The 18,743-nt window shown below is 44.2% G+C and overlaps 1 protein-coding gene across 1 annotated transcript in view; it reads right to left on the reverse strand.

The window, feature by feature from the left end:
• Positions 1–18,743, reverse strand: part of LOC135216815 (serine/threonine-protein kinase greatwall-like) — a 135,599-nt gene that overhangs the window by 52,052 nt on the left and 64,804 nt on the right. Inside the window, 1 exon segment of the mRNA XM_064252313.1 lies at positions 1,867–1,988. Coding sequence (XP_064108383.1) covers positions 1,867–1,988 — 122 coding nt within the window.

Below are 18,743 nucleotides of genomic sequence, written 5' to 3' on the forward strand. Positions count from 1 at the left end.
ACATCGTAAAAGAATAGAAGGGACACTTGAGTAAGAGAGAAAGAAGCCCAGGAGGAGGCGAACTGATCCGAAGAACAGTCGACTACTCGGAGCCAGCAGTAGCCGATGAAGAGCAAGAGCTGGGATGCTAGGCGGGAGAATAACAGTATAGCCCTAAATACCAAACTAAGAGAATAGGTAATAAGGTATGGGCTGTGTACCCTAATTCTAAAATACGATGTAACAAGAAGATGAACGTAAAATAAGAGCCCATAAGGATAAGATGTCCCAGTATGGGAGACTGGGAAATCTTAACAACACGAGGTGGCTCATGGCCGCCACGAGTCAACCAGGTGACCGTATATGACCTAAAAAACGGAAAATACTGGTCCCTGGAAGACCAAAATACGAAAACTAGACTTATCGGGCACTTAACTTAGCCGAAGCGATCGCAGCACGTTCCATCGTAAAGAAATAAATCCAGAAAAGCGAAAACAACACGAGGGACAAAAATCACAACTGGCGTTGTTGAGCTAATTATAAAGGATGGCCACTAGAGGCGCTGCTCTCCGCTTGGCGTCAGTGGTAGTAGTAGTGGCGGACGCATCACTCTTTGGTATCAGCTCTCTCAGGTGGGGATTTTATGATGGAAAGTCTAAATGGTAAATGGCTCGTGGTAGGGGTCTCACTCGCCCCTGTTACCATACCGACACTTCTTTTATAGAGTGAGCGAGTCAGTTTGACTGACATTTTTCTTGATTTTATTTTTTCTCTGATAATATTAGGATTATTTACCTAGAAATAATGAACTTATGGATATTTCACAGGCCGACACGAGCTGAGCCCAGAAAAATATGTTACATAAAACTTTCACTGTCCACACAGAGGGCTGCAGTGCTGTTCAAGAATGCTATGGGCTACATCATCCAAGTGCTTATTCATTATTTTCAAACTCTGAAGATCTGATGCTGCTGTTCCTTTTGATTTACTGTTCAGAGATGCCAAGGACACTGAAGTTATTGTTGCCAAGCAGCAGACAATACCCATCAAACATACCTAAATGGTTGGAAATGTTCTGCTAGCCACTGACCAAATACAATAAAATTTTGAATGATGTGACAACAATGAGGTTTTGCCTTCCAATACCCTTTTCAACCAACTTTATGTGCCAAACAATAATCTTTAAATACTTATGGCCTAGTAATGAAAGGTTGGTAAAGCAGTACAAGAACTTCCACATTAAAGATGTGAGCAGCTTTAAGTTTGATGCTTGGAATACAATCCAGCCCTTTATGTTGAAAAGCATTTTACAACTTCATGGGCTACTTTTCTACTAAGAGCATCCATATAGGGATCATGAAGTCCAAAAAATTCAGTGGAGCACAGAAGCATGATGCCAAGCTGACTGAGAGTAAAATCAAGCCTTTAACAATGAGAAATTGATGGAAACTGAGAAGTATAAAATAGAATGTGAGGTGGTCAGGGATAAAGTTGCAGAAGCTCCCATGGTGTTTGATCTTAACTGTTTTTAGGCCATCCTCCCACGGTTAGATGACGTCATTAACCTAAGAGAGGTCAATCCTACAAAATAAAAAAAGAATGGTACAAACTCCATCTATGCCACATGCAGATCTATGGCTGTACATGTAAATGATGAAGAAGAAATGACATGACCAGTACATATACAAAATTTAAATGTTCTTCAAACTTGTTCCCTGTTTGCCATCTTGTTTATCCACTCATCTGTTATATGTCCAGATGTCCTTAATCTTTGAAATTTAAGATAAGAATCCCTTCATATTAATGTAAACAGTAAATGTGGGTTTTCTTATTTCTAATTCATATTATGATTCCAGTAATTTTCAAATACCCACAACAAATACTAACCTATGTAAGTACTGAAGGGCAAGAGCCAATTCAGCAGCATAAAAAGTTGCCATGGGTTCATCAAAGTACCCATACATCGTCAAAAGGGACTTCAAATCACCACCTATGAGATACTCCATTACCTGAAAATCATTAAAATATCCATTAATGTCACTGATACCATAATAATGGGTTTTGATTTATGATATCTGAGCTCTTCAAGCAGTTAACCCTTAAACGCGGAAGCGGTAAAAATAAAAAACTCCCCCGAATGCCGGAGCCGGTTTTGAGTGAGCGCGGAAGCGGAAAAAATAATTTTTTCATAAAATCACAGCGCGCTTAGTTTTGAAGATTAAGAGTTCATTTTTAGCTCCTTTTTTGTCATTGCCTGAAGTTTAGTATGCAATCATCAGAAATGAAAAATAATATCATTATCATATGTAAATAATGCGATATATGGTAGCGAAAAAAAAAAATTCATACATAATTGTATTAAAATCACGCTGTGCAAAAAACGGTAAAAGCTAACGAGTTTCTTTTTTTTTCGTTGTATTGTACACTAAATTGCAATCATTTTGATATATAATACATTGTAAAAGAATAAAAGCAACACCGGAAAAATATTATAACAAAATGATGTATGAATTCATAACGCGCGGACGCAAAAAAATGTTTTTTTCAAAAATTCACCGTAAATCTAAATATTGTGCTAGAGACTTCCAATTTGTTGCAAAATGAAGGTAAATGATTGAATATTACTAAAATATAAGAGTTTTAGCTTACAATTGCGTTTTTCGACCATTTCGGTAGAGTCAAAGTTGACTGAACGTGGTTTTTTCTATTTATTGTGATTTATATGCAAATATTTCGAAAATGAGAAAAGCTACAACCTTCAATTATTTTTCGTTGTATTCTACATAAAATTGCGCACATTTTCATACATAAAACTTTATGTAACGGCTAATTTAAAATGGTGCAAACATTACCACAATCGCATGTATGATTTTTTCGGAAGAGTTACCGCGCGGACGTAAGGAAAATGTTATTTTTTTCATAAATTCACCATAAATCAAAATATTGTGCTAGAGACTTCCAATTTGTTACAAAATTAAGGTAAATGATTGAATATTACTAAAATATAAGAGTTTTAGCTTACAATTGCGTTTTTCGACCATTTCGGCAGAGTCAAAATTGACCAAAGGTTGAAAATTTGTCACTTATCATTTTTTATATGAAAATATTTCAAAACTGATAAAAGCTACAACCATGGGTTGTTTTTAGTTGTATTGTGCATAAAATTGCGCACATTTCCATATAAAAAACTTTATGTAACGGCTAATTTTAAAATGGTGCAAACATTACCACAATCGCATGTATGATTTTTTTCGGAAGAGTTACCGCACGGACGTAAGGAATAAGTTTTTCATAAATTCACCATAAATCGAAATATTGTGCTAGAGACTTCCAATTTGTTGCAAAATTAAGGTAAATAGTTGAATATTACTACAATATAAGCGTTTTAGCTTACAATTGCGTTTTTCGACCATTTCGGTAGAGTCAAAGTTGACCGAAGGTTGAAATTTTGGCACTTATCGTTATTTATATGGAAATATTTCAAAACTTATAAAAGTTACAATCATGAGTATTTTTTTGTTGTATTCTAAATAAAATTGCGCACATTTTCATATATAATACTTCATGTAACAGATAATTTAAAACTGTGCTAAAATTATGTCAAAGTGACAAAATAATTTTTGAGATGTGTCACTGATACTTTTTAGTGCGATAAGAAAGAAATTCGCGCTTGCGCGCCTGCGTAACGATTGTAAACAAAACAACGCCTTGATCCGTGAACTCCTAGCATCCCCCAAGGCGCGTGATTCAAAAGTTTTTGGCTGGTAGGCCTATAAGTATTTTTCCGCAAATTTTAAAAAAAAACTTTTTTGAGCCGACGTATGGTACGTCCATTCGGAAATCGGGGGAGATTTTGACTCGATGTTTAATACGTCCATTCGGCGTTTAAGGGTTAATAAAAATTAATCTATCACTTTAATCAACAGATTGTGACTAAAACGTATAGGGCCATGGGTAGTGTCTATAATTATTTTTTAAATTACTGATTGCAAACATCAAAATTGATTTGGCCTATCTAGAATTATATGGATAAGGACCTGGCCCAGAGAGAGCTCAGACAGAAAGTGCACTAAAAAGGGGAGAGAAAACACAACACCGTAAAGTTAATACATACGTAAAAAGGTTATTGACAACGATGGTAACAAGGTTATATAATAGTACATACTATTTGCAAACAAAATATCACAGTAGTTCAAGTACCTTTATATTTTGCATATTCAAGGTTAAACTTGAACTTTCTGCAGTTATCTGCATCTATAAAAAGAGGTGGAACTGAACATTTAATTAAAACTTCTTTCTCTGGTATCAACACTGATCTTGTGCAATCATTAGGGCTGTAATATAGTTATAAATTAATTTGGCTGATGATATAACTTTATAGTAGAATGTCCTATTTTCTAAAATCAAAATTTATTTTCAAACAAGATATACTACTTTTAATTAGTCCACATTCACCATCTTCGAATTCCCAAGACTTCCAACTTTTATTTATTGGACTTTTTTCACCATATAACTTTTCCCCCCCTTGAATTGAGTAGGCCATAAGGGTACAGCCTCCCAGTTTCTCAGCAATTCTTTAGGGATAACAGCAATACCTTTATACCCTTTATCTTAACACCAGCAGACACTAATTGGACGTGTCAGCAACAATTTAGGTAGAATGGACCATGCTGCTAAATACCCCAGAATTGACTGAATGGTGCTGGTAGGATCCATTAAAGAGCTTTTGGAGTTAGATTAACAAGTCAATAGTTTCCAGAACCAGGAAGTCAATTTGAGGGGGAATAATCCATACTAGACAGAAAAATCAAGAATATTGTAAGTCCATAGTTGTTCCTGAAAGAACTAAGTATTTACCAGTCATACAATGAGAGTATTTAGGTGCAGAGGAGTTTAACAAGTCTGAAACCACAAATGAAACAGGTAAAATCTGTCCTGTGGCTACTACTGGTCCTTATCAAGGGATATTTGCACTAAACTGATCCCATTGTTTCCTGTACTATAATACAGATAAAGACATATTATTCATAATATTAAAATGAAATTCCAACCATTTAGGTTTTAGTCCCAACAATAACTGTACACTTAGAAATCCAATGAAGTTAGGAACCTTTACTACAAACTACCTTTTTTTTATAATCTCCACATTGAAGACACTATAGATCTAGTCCAAGGTACCAGCAAAGGAGGCTGAATCTTGCACAGGTGGCTTACGTAATCTCATCATTGTCTCTGCTGGAGGATCTAACATGAAGTTTTTAAAATCCTTATTTGAGACAGGTGGATCTAAATTCAAAATGGAATCCAAAATCTCTGTCTACTGAGACTTCTTATGTCTACAAACTACAATGGAAAATAAATAAAGATACCATGCAAATTATCATCCCTCCTTCAAAGTTGAATCATCCTAAGACAAGAAAAAGAATGACCATAGGAAGAGTGTTTGCAGTTCATGGTCTACACTCTAACCATAAGTAACTTGCTTATCTAAGAGCTGTTACTTTGCATGTAGATTCACAAAGGGTACAAATAACACAGGAAATGGCAGTCTAACCAATGAAAAATGACATATGTTCTAGGACAATTTGTATTGTTCATAGCTACAAACCTAAGGTCTTAACAATAGGATAATTTCTAGTGCCAAGCTGGATCCGGTTAAAAAGCAGATGAAAGCAAGGATTCTTGTGATGTCTGGGAACGCATGCATAGATTGGGTGAAGAGTGGTCAAGGAACACGCACCTACGCCACTGTGTCAGTCTTTCCTAACTCAGGATGTCTTAACAAACAGAGGGGCGGCTAGAGGTGGGCAGTATAATGTTAAGACCTCAGGTTTGTAGCTATGAAAAATATAAATTGTCTTAGAAAATTTGTCATTTGTTCATACGCGAACAAACCTTCGGTCTTAACAATAGGATAGACTCATACTTGGAGGGAGGTACAAGACATCCTAAACCGACTGGAAGCCTACCCACCAGTCCAGCTTCCAGAAGAAATGACTTCTGGAGAGGGACTGAAGCCCGTTAAGAAGCTAGATACACTAATATCTAACCACTCAGACCCTGAGTGATGTACAATGATATATGGGAGAATCATTGTATAGGAAACCAAAAAAGGGATTTTGACGTAAGGAAAAATCTATTTCTGGGCGATTGGTTCGTGTCGCCAGCGAAATATCCTTTAATCCATTATTTCTAAGGTAAATGTACTAACACATACCAGAGAATAAATAAAATAAAGAAAAGGTCAGTACAACTGACTCGCTCACCCTCCAAGAGGGTGTCGGTATGAACACTATGGCGAGTGAGACCACTACCACGAACCGCTTGCCAATAGAAATCTCCCACTACAAAATCCCCACAAGAGGGGAGCCGACCCACAGAGTGGGCAGCAACTACTACTACTCCATCCCATGCTGCCGACTGCTGCGCCTCTGGTGGCCATCCTGAAGTTAGCAGACAATCTTGAGCGATGGGATGGGAAGGGCGGGATTTTCGCTGGCGACACGAACCAATCGCCCAGAAATAGATTTTTCCTTACGTCAAAATCCCTTTTCTGGGCTCAGTTCGTGTCGCTGCGCGAAATCGTACCAGAGAAATAGCACAAGATTGTAAGGATAAAAACAAATAGACAAAAAGGGTCTCAAATAAAAGATAACATAAAATAAAGAAATATAATTGCTAAAAAATATACATATACACAATGATACAAAAATAGAAATATTACTTAAATTTAACTTAATGCTAATAATATTTCTTAAAATTAACTTAAATTTAACATATATACAGGGCTTACATGGAATATATGTTGAAATCAGTATCTGTGTATAGATATTATGTACAAAGAACTCAAAGCAATTATAACAATAACTTGAATAGAACAAACCTCAATAATAATATAAAAGGGAATGTATATGACTTAATATACCAAACCCGTAACCATTGTAAATACTATGTGTCCCCTAGCATAAAAATAAGGGGATCACATCCAAGAGATCATTATATACAATCAATTGTGAGTGACCCTAGCAAAAAAATAAGGGGCACCCACTATACCATCATAAGAGCAGCTAAGACTCAAGGTAAACGTAGATGAACATGGCAGGCATAGACGAACTGTTGGGTGAGATAGGTAGAAAGGAGGACTGGATCTTCTACTAAAGATTAAGCAGAGTCGGGGGAAACTATGTTACCCGCCGCAACTGCTGAAAATTTCAGAGCTTCCAAGGACTTTAAGTAATGACGTTTAAATACTGTCGGCGATTTCCATCCAGTATATTTTTTCAAGTCATCGAAATTCATATGCTGGAAATAGTTAATTGAGGTGGCTACTGCCCTGACATCATGTGCTTTAGGGAAGGAGTCAGGATTGGCTTGCTTAATAAAGTACAGGATCTGCTGCCTGATGCCTTTAATAGATAAAGTACCACCTTTTTCTCTTAAAGAGAGGACCCGATGAGGATGAGGAGGTCCTGGACAGAAAGGCTCGTAAGGTCGATACTGGGCAAAGAGAAATATCTTGTGGAAGGGGTACCACCTTCCATGGTTCCCACCTCATCAAAGGATCTTCATTCTTTGCTATAAAACTACGTTCCGGAGAAAGTAGCACTTCCCCTGTGGGAAGAAATTCAACATGATCCGGATCCCTGGATAATGCCGACAGTTCTGAAATTCTAGCTCCTGAAGCCAAGCTTAATAAAAATAGAGTTTTTCTTAAGAGCATTATAAATGAACATGTGTCATTATCAGTTTCTGAAGCCAGCTTTAGAACATCATTTAAGAACCATGATACTGACGTAGGCCTTACAGAAGGTCTAAGTCTAGCACAAGCCTTGGGAATAGACGAGAAGTAGGAGTCTGTCAAGTCTATGCTGAAACCAAATTGAAAAATCTTTTTCAAGGCTGACTTGTTTGTCGTAATAGTGCTAGCTGCTAAGCCTTTTTCAAATAAAGACCTGAAAAAGGATATAGCTGAATTGATTGTCATGATTCTAATATCTGATTCTCTCAGGAAGGTTGCTAACTTTTTGACTGCAGCATCATACTGTCTCAAAGTTGAATCTCTTTTATCAGATTCCAAGAAGAGAATATTTTGAGGATCAATATTCGCATCTCTTTTAGCTGCAAACTTCATGAAATCCATAAAGTTAGGGTTTTGAGAATTCCTGAGGAAGCGAACACAGTCTTCGTTTGTACTGACTGGGAGAGCCTGGGATTGGGAATTCGAAGGGGACGAAGACCCAGTTCCAGAATTAGGGGGTACCAATTGCTCTTCGGCCAGTCTGGGGCTACTAGAGCCACTTGACCCTTGAATGTCCTGAGTTTGTTCAGCACCTTCAGGAGAAGATTCACTGGAGGGAAGACATAAATCTTCTCCCAGTTGTTCCAGTCTAGGGCTAGGGCATCCGTGGCATAGGCCTGAGGGTCCAGGTTGGGGGCCACATAACATGGGAGTTTGTGGTTCGCTTGGGATGCGAAGAGATCAACTTGTAGACCTGGAACTCTCTGTTGTCCAGTGACCATTCCGACTCCAGAGGAACTGATCGGGATAGAGCATCTGCTATGACGTTTCTCACTCCAGCTATATGGGTGGAGGAGAGGTGCCAACTGAACTTGTCCGCCAGGGAGAAGATGGCTACCATGACATGATTTAGATGACGTGATTTGGAGCCTCCTCTGTTTATACAATGGACTACCACTGCGCTGTCTAAGACTAGCTTTATGTGGGAGTTCTTTGGCGGACGTAATCTTTTTAGAGTCAAGAACACCGCCATTGCTTCCAGTACGTTTATGTGAAGCTGACGGAACTGGGGTGACCAGGTTCCTTGAACCTTCTTGAACTGAGAATATCCTCCCCAACCGCTTAACGAAGCGTCTGTGTGGATGGTAATCCCCGGAGGAGGAAACTGAAGGGGTACTGATATTGACAAGTTCTTGACTCTTGGCCAAGGGCGTAGACGATTCCGTAGAATCTGAGGGACTGAGGATAATTTGTCCCTGGACCTGACATTTGCTCGTGAGCGCCAGATTCTGGTTAAGTCTTTCAGTTTGGCTTTCATCAAGATGTTTGTCACTGATGCAAACTGGAGTGAACCCAGAATCCTTTCCTGGGTTCTCCTTGACGCAAGTTTGTATCCTAGAAATTGCTTTACTGACTTCGCTATTTCTTTCCTCTTGGCTGATGGAATCGACAGAGTATGGGAGGATAGATTCCATTGAATGCCCAGCCACTGGAAGTTTGACTCCGGAGTGAGTCTTGATTTGGTCCTGTTTTTGGTTTTTTTTTTTTTATCTTGAAGCCTAGATATTCCAGGAACCGGATTACTTCCAGTGTTGCTTTGTGGCATTCCTCGACTGTTGGAGCCCAAATTAGCCAATCGTCGAGATACGCTACTACCATAATCCCTTGCGATCTTAGTTGTTGGACGACCACTTCCGCCAACTTCGTGAACACCCTGGGTGCTACGTTGAGGCCGAAGGGAACTACCTTGAAGGAGAATGCCTGCTCTCCTATCTTGAAGCCCAGATACGGGCGAAAGTGTCTTGCAATAGGGATATGATAGTATGCGTCTGTAAGATCGATAGAGGTGGTGACGGCCCCACGGGGAAGTAAGGTCCGCACCTGCGAGATGGTGAGCATCTTGAACTTGTCGCAGCGAATGGCCAAGTTTAAGCGGGACAAGTCTAAGATTACCCTTCTTTTTTGTGAGCCTTTCTTTGGAACGCTGAACAAGCGCCCTTGAAACTTTAATCTGTTGACTCTCGCTATTGCTCCTTTCTGAAGGAGGTCCCTCCGCATACTCCGTCAATTCTTTGGATGGAAGTTGGCGGAAAGGTCTGGGTGGGGGCGGATTCGCCACCCAACTCCAACCCAGGCCTTTCGACACAATGCTTTGTGCCCATTTGCTGAATCCCCACCGGTGGCGGAATAGAAACAGCCTCCCTCCTACCTGGAAGTCCTCATTGATGTTGGTAGCCTCCGCGGCCTCCCCTGAAGTGCTTTCCTCTATTAAGGGACCCTCCCGATCCTCTCTGACGAAAGGATCGCTTACCTCTGCCTCCCTTACCCGAGCGGTCATACTTCTGAAAGGCCTGGCCTTCGAACACTTGGTTGAAGGCTGGGGAGACAGCGTAAGAGGTGGAAGGTTGAGGCTGGGGGGAAATCACATAAATAGGCTGTGATTGAGCCTTGGAGGTAGAGGGTTGGGCTGCCTGCACCAACGGAACAGTCGAAACAGGCTGGGCAAATCGTTGCTGTTTCTTTTGGTAAGGCTGGAAACGTCTGGGTTTCCTCTGAGCCTTACCCCTGACAGCTTGATCTTGGCGTCTCTTTGCAGTGAGACCCCAACGATCCTTAAGGCTTTGGTTAAGCCTCGTAGCCTCTGCCTGGACCTCCTTTACCATAGCATCTGGGAAGAGGTCTGCTCCCCGATGTTTGATGAAAGCAACTTATTCGGTTCATGCCGAATAGTTGCTTCTTGGAGGACATGTTTCCGACAGTTTGTTCTGGCTGTGGCGAACTCGAACAAGTCAGACTGCACCGTTTGAGTCAGTGACTTGGTGATTAGCTTGAACAGTGGCTCGGAACCATAAGAAATGGTAGCCACCTCAGTCATGGCCATGGTGTTGAGAGACCTGGCCAGCCTAGACTTGGCATCAAACTCTGCCTGAATGAGGCTATCTGGAAGTCTAGGCAGCTTCTCACCAAACTGCTCCATAGCACAGTCCGGTTTGAGTTTGCCCGCAGAAAAAGTGTTGGGCAGGTCTTCCCACAAATCTCCGGTTGAGGGAAGTAAAAAAAAAAGGAGATGTAGGGTCCCGCTTCCTTTAGCTGCGGTAACGAGTCCCCCTTTTGGGCCGCTGGGATAGTGACCGTAGCAATCTTTGTCAGGAAAGGAAGCGGAGTACCCTCTTCCATTGTGAAGATTGTAAATGGACTCTTAAACGGCTGTATCTTAGTGTTTGAACAGTCCATGTCCTCTAAGCACCTGAGCCATTCTCTTTGAGCCTGGTCACGTGAATAGAGGACTGTCTCTTTAGGGACCTTATCATCTCGCGTCATGGCAGCGGCGGTGAGCCTGGCGTAGCCGATGAACGGCGGTTGGAGATCTTCCGGGTAGAACTCGAAGTCCTCAATCCTTCGAGTTCCACATTCCGGGATAGAGATAAGCCCGTCTTGGAAGGGGGCGTATGACGCCACTCTCCAGGGATTGTTCATGCTGAACGCAGGCAGAGAGTCATATGGTGGCAACTGAGCTATCCCTGTGCCGAAAGGTGGGGGAGTAGCTAGCGGAGCTTGGCTTAGTCCGGCGATAATGTTGTCCTGGGAGTTGATCCTATCAGACAACCGGGAGAACATCCTGTTTCCATACTGTTCTTGAGAGACCCAACCAGATCCCCCATGTGTTGCAACAGGCCAGAATTGGGATCCAAAGCCGGAGCTGCTGCGGAGGTGGACGGGTAGCTCTGAACAGGAACCAAAGGAAGTGAAGGAACGGTTGACTCCGCTGGAGTGTGTGATCTCTCCTTGGAGGATCTACTCCTTGAGGATTTGGAGCCGGACCCAGAAGCTCTAGACCTCTCTGCTCCGGGGTTCGTAGCCGGAGACTTGCGAGATGTTGACGCCGACGACGTCTTTTTAGACGACGACGACGTCTTACTCAAGGTTTTAACCACCGTTTGTCCTTTGACCTTAGGTCTAACAGAAGCATCAGGAGAAGTATAAAGCTCGGCTTCTGTAAAGCCTTGGAAGGAAGCTGGAGATTGTGCAGGAGTAGAAGATCCAGTGGCGCCCAAGGGAAGCCCTTGGGCGTCCAACGTACTCACCTCGACCAACAGGTCGTCAACACCTACCATCGGTTCAATGTTTAAATCCAGCGTCGCGACTTCCGACGAGATGTCCTGGCCTGGATCAGTCAACGAAGCGGCGAGCTGCTGCTGAATCAGCGCAATAGTCGGGCCCGCCTCTGCTGGGTTGACGTAGCCCGTTGACTTGCCGCCGGGGAAGATCAGGACCGCCAACCTCTTCTCAAGAATGTAGGGCTGACCCTTGGCGGCGTTCTTCCCAAAATCGCCGACCCAGGCCCGCAGGGTTGCCAGTGCGGTGTCTCTAACAGCCGGGGCCTGGAAGAGAGGGTACTTGTTAGTTTTTTAAGATCAAACTTAAAATTAAAACTTAAGTACAAGGTTAACTTAAAATTATAGAGGATGTGAGATCCCATATAAAATTCGCTTAAGTTTAAGACAAGATTAAAATTAAACTTAAGAACTAAAATCTTGTAGGGATTGCTAACGGAGTTGGAAATACTTACCCCGTCTAAGAGCTGGCTCACCAGATCATAGCAAATTGTGCAGGTCTCGTGATACCAGACTTGGAGGTTCCCGTGCGGAGTCGCGCATGGAGCATGGGACCGGCAGACTTCATGCCCACAGGGGTCCTGGAGCATGGCATTGCATCCCGGATGCTCACAGTTGGTGGTCTGTAAGTGAAAAGACACATGAGCATCTAAAAGATATCACTTACAGGCTCAAAAGGTTAAAAAAGAAAACTCCGTTGCATGCCGGAGCGCGAAAAAATTTCGGGCATAACCCCTCCCTTATCGCCTGAATAGGCTATAACCACGGAGAGATCCGGTGTGAGCATGCAATGGAGGGGAGGTTTAATGTAGCTTAACTTAAACTTAATATAGTTTAAATTAAAAACTAAACTTAAACCTAAAAACATGGGACGTACCGGACTAAGTCCGGTGCGTGGCGGAGCGTGGACGCGATATCAGGCGACCGACGGAGTGGTTAGTAGAGACCAACTGTATGCCGCAGTCCGCCCGTCAGGGTGAACTAGCACCTTTCCACGTGGATGCCGGAGCTCCGGTAGATAAAGAGCCCCAGTAAGGTGGGAAAGGGCGAGAGGGCAAACAGACTCGAGCTAGCAACGGAGCGACGGAGTAACGACGGAGGGGGGGGAAAGGCCAGTCCCCCCCCCTTAGCCATCCGAGCGTACCGAGAAGCTGGAGAGGTCGAGTCCAGTCTGGGTCTGTACCGTCCCCCTACTCCCTCCGCCTAGGGGGAGAGGGGAGGAGGCCGGGTATGTAGAGCGAGCGTGGGCAGACCAACCCTCCCCCCGGCCCTATGGAAGAGCGGGAGGAGGGAAAGATGACTGGACAGGCGTCTGGCTGCTCCGTGATCACGTAGTGACCACGGAGCGGTAACAAGAGATACAATGAAACAATAAAGCCTAGGATACACAACCGACTGATCAGAGAGATGCTATAGAGAAGCAACCGAACTGAAGAGCGGAAGCACATGGGACCAATAGGACATAACCTAGGCTAGGTGAAGCCAGACGCCGTACACTAACGTAAACATAATACATAAACAAAATCACTAAATGTAAAGAAAGGAAAATAAAACAGTAGGAGAAAAAATCCAGGAGTGTACGACTAACCCGAAAGAAAGTCTACCACTCAAAGCTAGCCGGAGCCGATACTAAGAGCTGTGGCTAGGGTCTGGATGGAAGATGCCTACGCAAGGTGAAAGACATGCATGCATGACATAAACCCCGTAGGCTGTACCCTTAAAATAAATAGGATAACTAATAACAGAGCGTAATAAGTAAGGGAAGGTTCTGGGTATGGAAGACCAAGAACGAACCCGCCACGAGGCAGAACCATGCTGCCATGCTTCCGACCTAGAGCACGTATTTATACCTAAAAAACGGCAAATACTGACTCAAGGCCGGAAAAAACCAAATAGCAATAAACACTGATTACTTAACTTAGCTGCTGCAATGGCTGTACGCTCCATGATGAATAAATCCAGTAAAAAAGGGCACAAAAACACAGAGCAAAAAAGGGCACGTGTATACGTAGTGCGCTAACTGAAAAGGATGACCACCAGAGGCGCAGCAGTCGGCAGCATGGGATGGAGTAGTAGTAGTTGCTGCCCACTCTGTGGGTCGGCTCCCCTCTTGTGGGGATTTTGTAGTGGGAGATTTCTATTGGCAAGCGGTTCGTGGTAGTGGTCTCACTCGCCATAGTGTTCATACCGACACCCTCTTGGAGGGTGAGCGAGTCAGTTGTACTGACCTTTTCTTTATTTTATTTATTCTCTGGTATGTGTTAGTACATTTACCTTAGAATTAATGGATTAAAGGATATTTCGCGCAGCGACACGAACTGAGCCCAGAAAGAAACTTTGACTGTCTAATAGCAAACCACTACACCAAGGTTTGTACTACTCCCAACTCCTCCTTGCCAAGAAGTGAATCATACGCTACCAAATAGAGGGTTTGATATTTGTATATTAAGCGACCACACTATCAGTATGACTACCTTACTCAACTGTATCAGACCAGTCCAGCAAATGACGTGTCTATTCCTTAACCCGCCCGAAGGAAGAAAGAAAGGTACAAGAGAAAGAACGAGACCAGCCAACTCACTCATTCTCTCATCCACACAATCATCTTAGGTAAGATACAAAAGTGCCCTGTTAAGGGCAACTATGAGTTACACAACCTGTTGGGCAGCCACCACAGGACCCAGGGAAAACGTGTCTGTAGATCTGTGGGCAACATCCTTGAGATAGAAAGAGGTGAACGTGGACTGGTGTAACCAAGTACCAGCACTCAGCACTCTATGTACAGCCAAGTTCTTTTTGAAAGCCAGGGAGGGACCAATACCCTTAATGTCATGCACTCTAGCCTGCAGACGTGGTGTTGGAATCATCAAGAGTCAAGTATGCCTGTCTGATGGTTTCCCGTATCCAAAAAGAGATAGTATTCTTAGACACCTCTTTCTTCGTAACGCCTATGCTAACAAAAAGTCTGCGGCAGCCTGGTCTAAGGTGCCAAGTTCTTTAAGATAGCAACGCAGGGCCCAGACAGGGCACAACAAAAGCTCTTGAGCATCACCACCCACAAAGTCATTCAGTGATGGAATGGAAAACGAAGTGAACCAGTCATCGTGCACAGAGGGATTTTGGGTCTTGGCCACGAATTCTGGGACAAATTCGAAGGACACCGACCCCCAACCCCTGGTGTGCTTCACATCATAGCTTAGACTGTGGAGCTCTCCTACCCTCTTGAAAGATGCCAAGGCCAGAAGGAAAACTGTCTTGAGCATCAAGTTCCTGTCAGATGAGCGACACAAGGGCTCATATGGACTCTTAGTGAAGCTCTTGAGAACCAAGGAAACATCCCATGTCGGAGGCTTGAGCTCCCTAGGAGAACTCGACTGCTCAAACCCCTTAACTAGCAAGGAAAGGTCCCAGGAAGAGGAGATGTCGATACCTCTAAGGCATAACACCAAACTCAGGGCCGCCCTGTAGCCTCTAATGGCAGAAACGGACAAACGTTTCTCGTCTCTGAGGAAGATTAAAAAGTCTGTTATTCGCTGAATGGGGATTGAGTGGAGAAAAACCCCATTTACGACACCAATCACAGTAGAACGCCCATTTGCCTTGGTAAACTGCGGAGGTCGACTTTCTGAGACTGCTGGACATATGCCCTGCTGTTCTCTTTGAAAAGCCTCTCGCTTGGAGGAGTTACAGGCAGTCCCCGGGTTACGATGGGGGTTCCGTTCTTGAGATGCGGTGTAAGCCAAAAATTGTCGTAAGCTGGAATATTGTCGAAAATCCTAAGAAAACATGAAGTTTTCATAAAACTAATATTGTAATACTCACCTGAACACCTGAATCAGTGCTAATTGGGATTAGGGCTAATTCAGGTGTTCAGGGGGTGTATTGCAATCTTAGTTTTAATGCTTTGGGTGCATTAAAAACTATGCAAACTGCAGTCTTATTGCATTTTTCACCAAAAAAACCTTCAAATATTGATTAATTTCCATTTTTGGAGTCATATTTCTTGTGCCAGATCAGCGTCGTAGGTGCAGTAACCCTGGCAAATGTGTTGTAAACCTGGAAATAATGTCTGATAAATATAATTGAAAAGCGTTCTAACCTCGGAACGTCGTAAGCCGAACCCGTCGTAAGCCGAACCCGTCGTAAGCCGGGGACTGCCTGTACTTGATAGCCTCTAACCGTGAAGAGACAGGGATTCCACTGACTGGTGGAACCTTTCTGCATGCAGCTGACACAGGAGATGTCGCCAATGGGGAATTTCCCTCGGAACTTCTGACAACAACGACAGCAGATTTGGGAACCATTCCGCCTGAGGCCACGGAGGGGCTACCAAAGTCATCCAGAGACCCTGTGAACTCGTTAGCCTGTTCAGAACTTGACGGATCAAACAAAATGGAGGGAAGGCATACACCTCCAGGTTATCCCAGGGATGTTGGAATGCATCCTCTGCTAACGCTAAAGGATTTAGGACCACAGAACAGAATATCTCCAGCTTCCTGCTGAAGCGAATCGCAAAAAGGTCCAGCATGGGTCTCCCCCAAACCTGGAAGAGCTTGTCTGCTACCACTTGATGAAGGGACCACTCTGTACCTAGGATCTGATCCCGACGACTGAGTTTGTCTACGACCACTTTCCATTTACCTGGGATATACCTGGCTAAGAGCTCTACTGAATTGCTGACTGCCCACCGCTGAACCTCGACGGTCAAGGTGTGAAGTTGACGAGAAACCAGGCCGCCCTGCTCATTCACATAGGCTATCACCCTGGTGTTGTCTGACATGAGAACGACAGAATGACCTTCTACCTTCTCCCGAAACTCCTTCAGGCCCAGGAAGGCTGCCTCCAACTCCAAGACGTTGATATGTTGCTGTTTGTCCTCCAAACTCCAAACGCCTGAAGCGATGAGGCCGCCTAAATGAGCCCCCCAGCCTGCGAGGGAGGCGTCTGAGAACAGAAGGAAGTCTGGTGGAAGAGAACACTAAGGGACACCCTTCGAAAGATTCCGTTCGTCCAACCACCAACGAAGGTCTTCTCTCACTTCCAGAGAGAGAGGAACCTTTAACAGGGGTGAGTCCCCCGCTGGAGACCAGAATTCTCCCAGTCTCCATTGCAGAGACGGAAGGTGAAGGTGCCCATGAGGGACCAGCTTCTCCAGGGAAGAGAACACTCCCAGAAGAACCTGCCACTGATGAGCTGACTTATGTGGTTCCAACAGGAAGTCGCGCGCCACCACTCACAACTTCTCCAATCTCTGATCTGACAAGAAAACTTTCGCCACTGTCATATCGATGACCATGCCCAGGTAGAGAATCCTTTGACTGGGTACGAGATTTGACTTTTCCTGGTTGACTACGATACCCAGTTCCAAACAGAACCGAAGTAGACGTTCCCTGTCCTGCAGCAGCTTTTCCCTGGAAACTGCCAAGACCAACCAATCGTTGAGGTACCTGAGCAAACGGATCCCCTGAGCATGGGCCCAACTTGACACGAGAGAGAAGACCCTTGTGAACACTTGAGGGGCTGTTGTCAGCCCGAAGCATAGGACCTTGAACTTGAAGACCTTGTCCCCAAGAGAGAAGCGAAGGAACTTCCTGGTCGTTGGATGAATAGGGATTTGGAAGTATGCGTCCCTTAAGTCTATCAACAGCATGAAGTCCCCTTCCCTCACAGCTGCCAACACCGAACATGGGGTCTCTATCTTGAATCATGTCTTCCTGATGACGTGATTCAAGGTGGATAAGTTGATCACAAGTCTCCATCCTCCCGACGCCTTGGGCACCAAGAAGATGTGAATGTAAAACCCCGGAGACGGATGCACCACTTCCTCTATCGCATCCTTGTCCAGCATCTTCTGTACTTCCTCCCGAAGAGCCCAAACTTCAGAGAAATTGGAGGATATGCCTTCCTGAGCTGCGGCTTGTCCGACAGAGGAGGAGAAGTCGAATGGCAGTAGGTACCTAACTTATCATCCAAAACAAGAGTCCAACCTCTTAAGCACCGCCTGGTATATAACCTCAAACTGATCTGCAAGAGAAGGCTCCGTTGGCAAGGAAGGGAGATGCAGTGAACTGAGCGGCAGAGATGACGTCACGGCTGAGAGAGGCAGTGCAGAGGAGACGACTGGGAGTTACGTCATCAATGGAAGTGACGTCACAAGGGGTGATGACGTCACGGCTTCCCCTCGGTCTGAAGGGGAGGCAGACACCACTGGCAGAGGAATACACAATGACTGATCCTGTGACGTCATCAACGGGGCCGACACCACGGCTTCCCTCCGATTCGAAGAAGCGGCAACAGTCACTGGCGGAGCAATACAAGATGGCTGGCCTCGGCTACCCACGAAGACGAGGCCGGGAGGAGGGGGGAGGGCCTGGCCAGCCTGAGGAGGGGGTAGTGAGCCTCCACATAAAGTACGCTAGCAACCCCCCCAAGGACGGGGGACCCTCTAGCCCGAGCATCTTCCAAATCGCCGCCATCTTGGACGCCTTCGACTCTGCAATAAATGAAAATTATGAAAAAGCTTCCCCCTTCCCGGGAATCAAATTAACTCCCGAAGAAGAGGCGACATTACAAAAGTCAGCCTGGGGGCCTCCCGATACTTCCAGCGACGAATCAATGGAAGAAAAGGAAGGAGAAACAATCACAACGCTACTATGGGAGGGCGAATACTGCAGGAGACGAAGCATCGGGAAGAGGCGAAAAACCTTCCCATGAAGGAAGAGTTGAAACCCTCCAATGCTCTCTCTTGCTTTAAAATGACTTCCACTGCTCTTTAGGCCATGCCTGGCGTTCCGTGCAAGGATTCGTTATAGTACAAAAATTAGAACAGCACCTGCTACATGCGATGTGGGAATTGGTCGCCGCCGAAGCCAAAAAACGAGAACACAGAAAATCTGGAATTCCAGGGCACA

This window comes from Macrobrachium nipponense, chromosome 6 (assembly GCF_015104395.2).
Source record: "Macrobrachium nipponense isolate FS-2020 chromosome 6, ASM1510439v2, whole genome shotgun sequence".
Classification (NCBI taxonomy): domain Eukaryota; kingdom Metazoa; phylum Arthropoda; class Malacostraca; order Decapoda; family Palaemonidae; genus Macrobrachium; species Macrobrachium nipponense.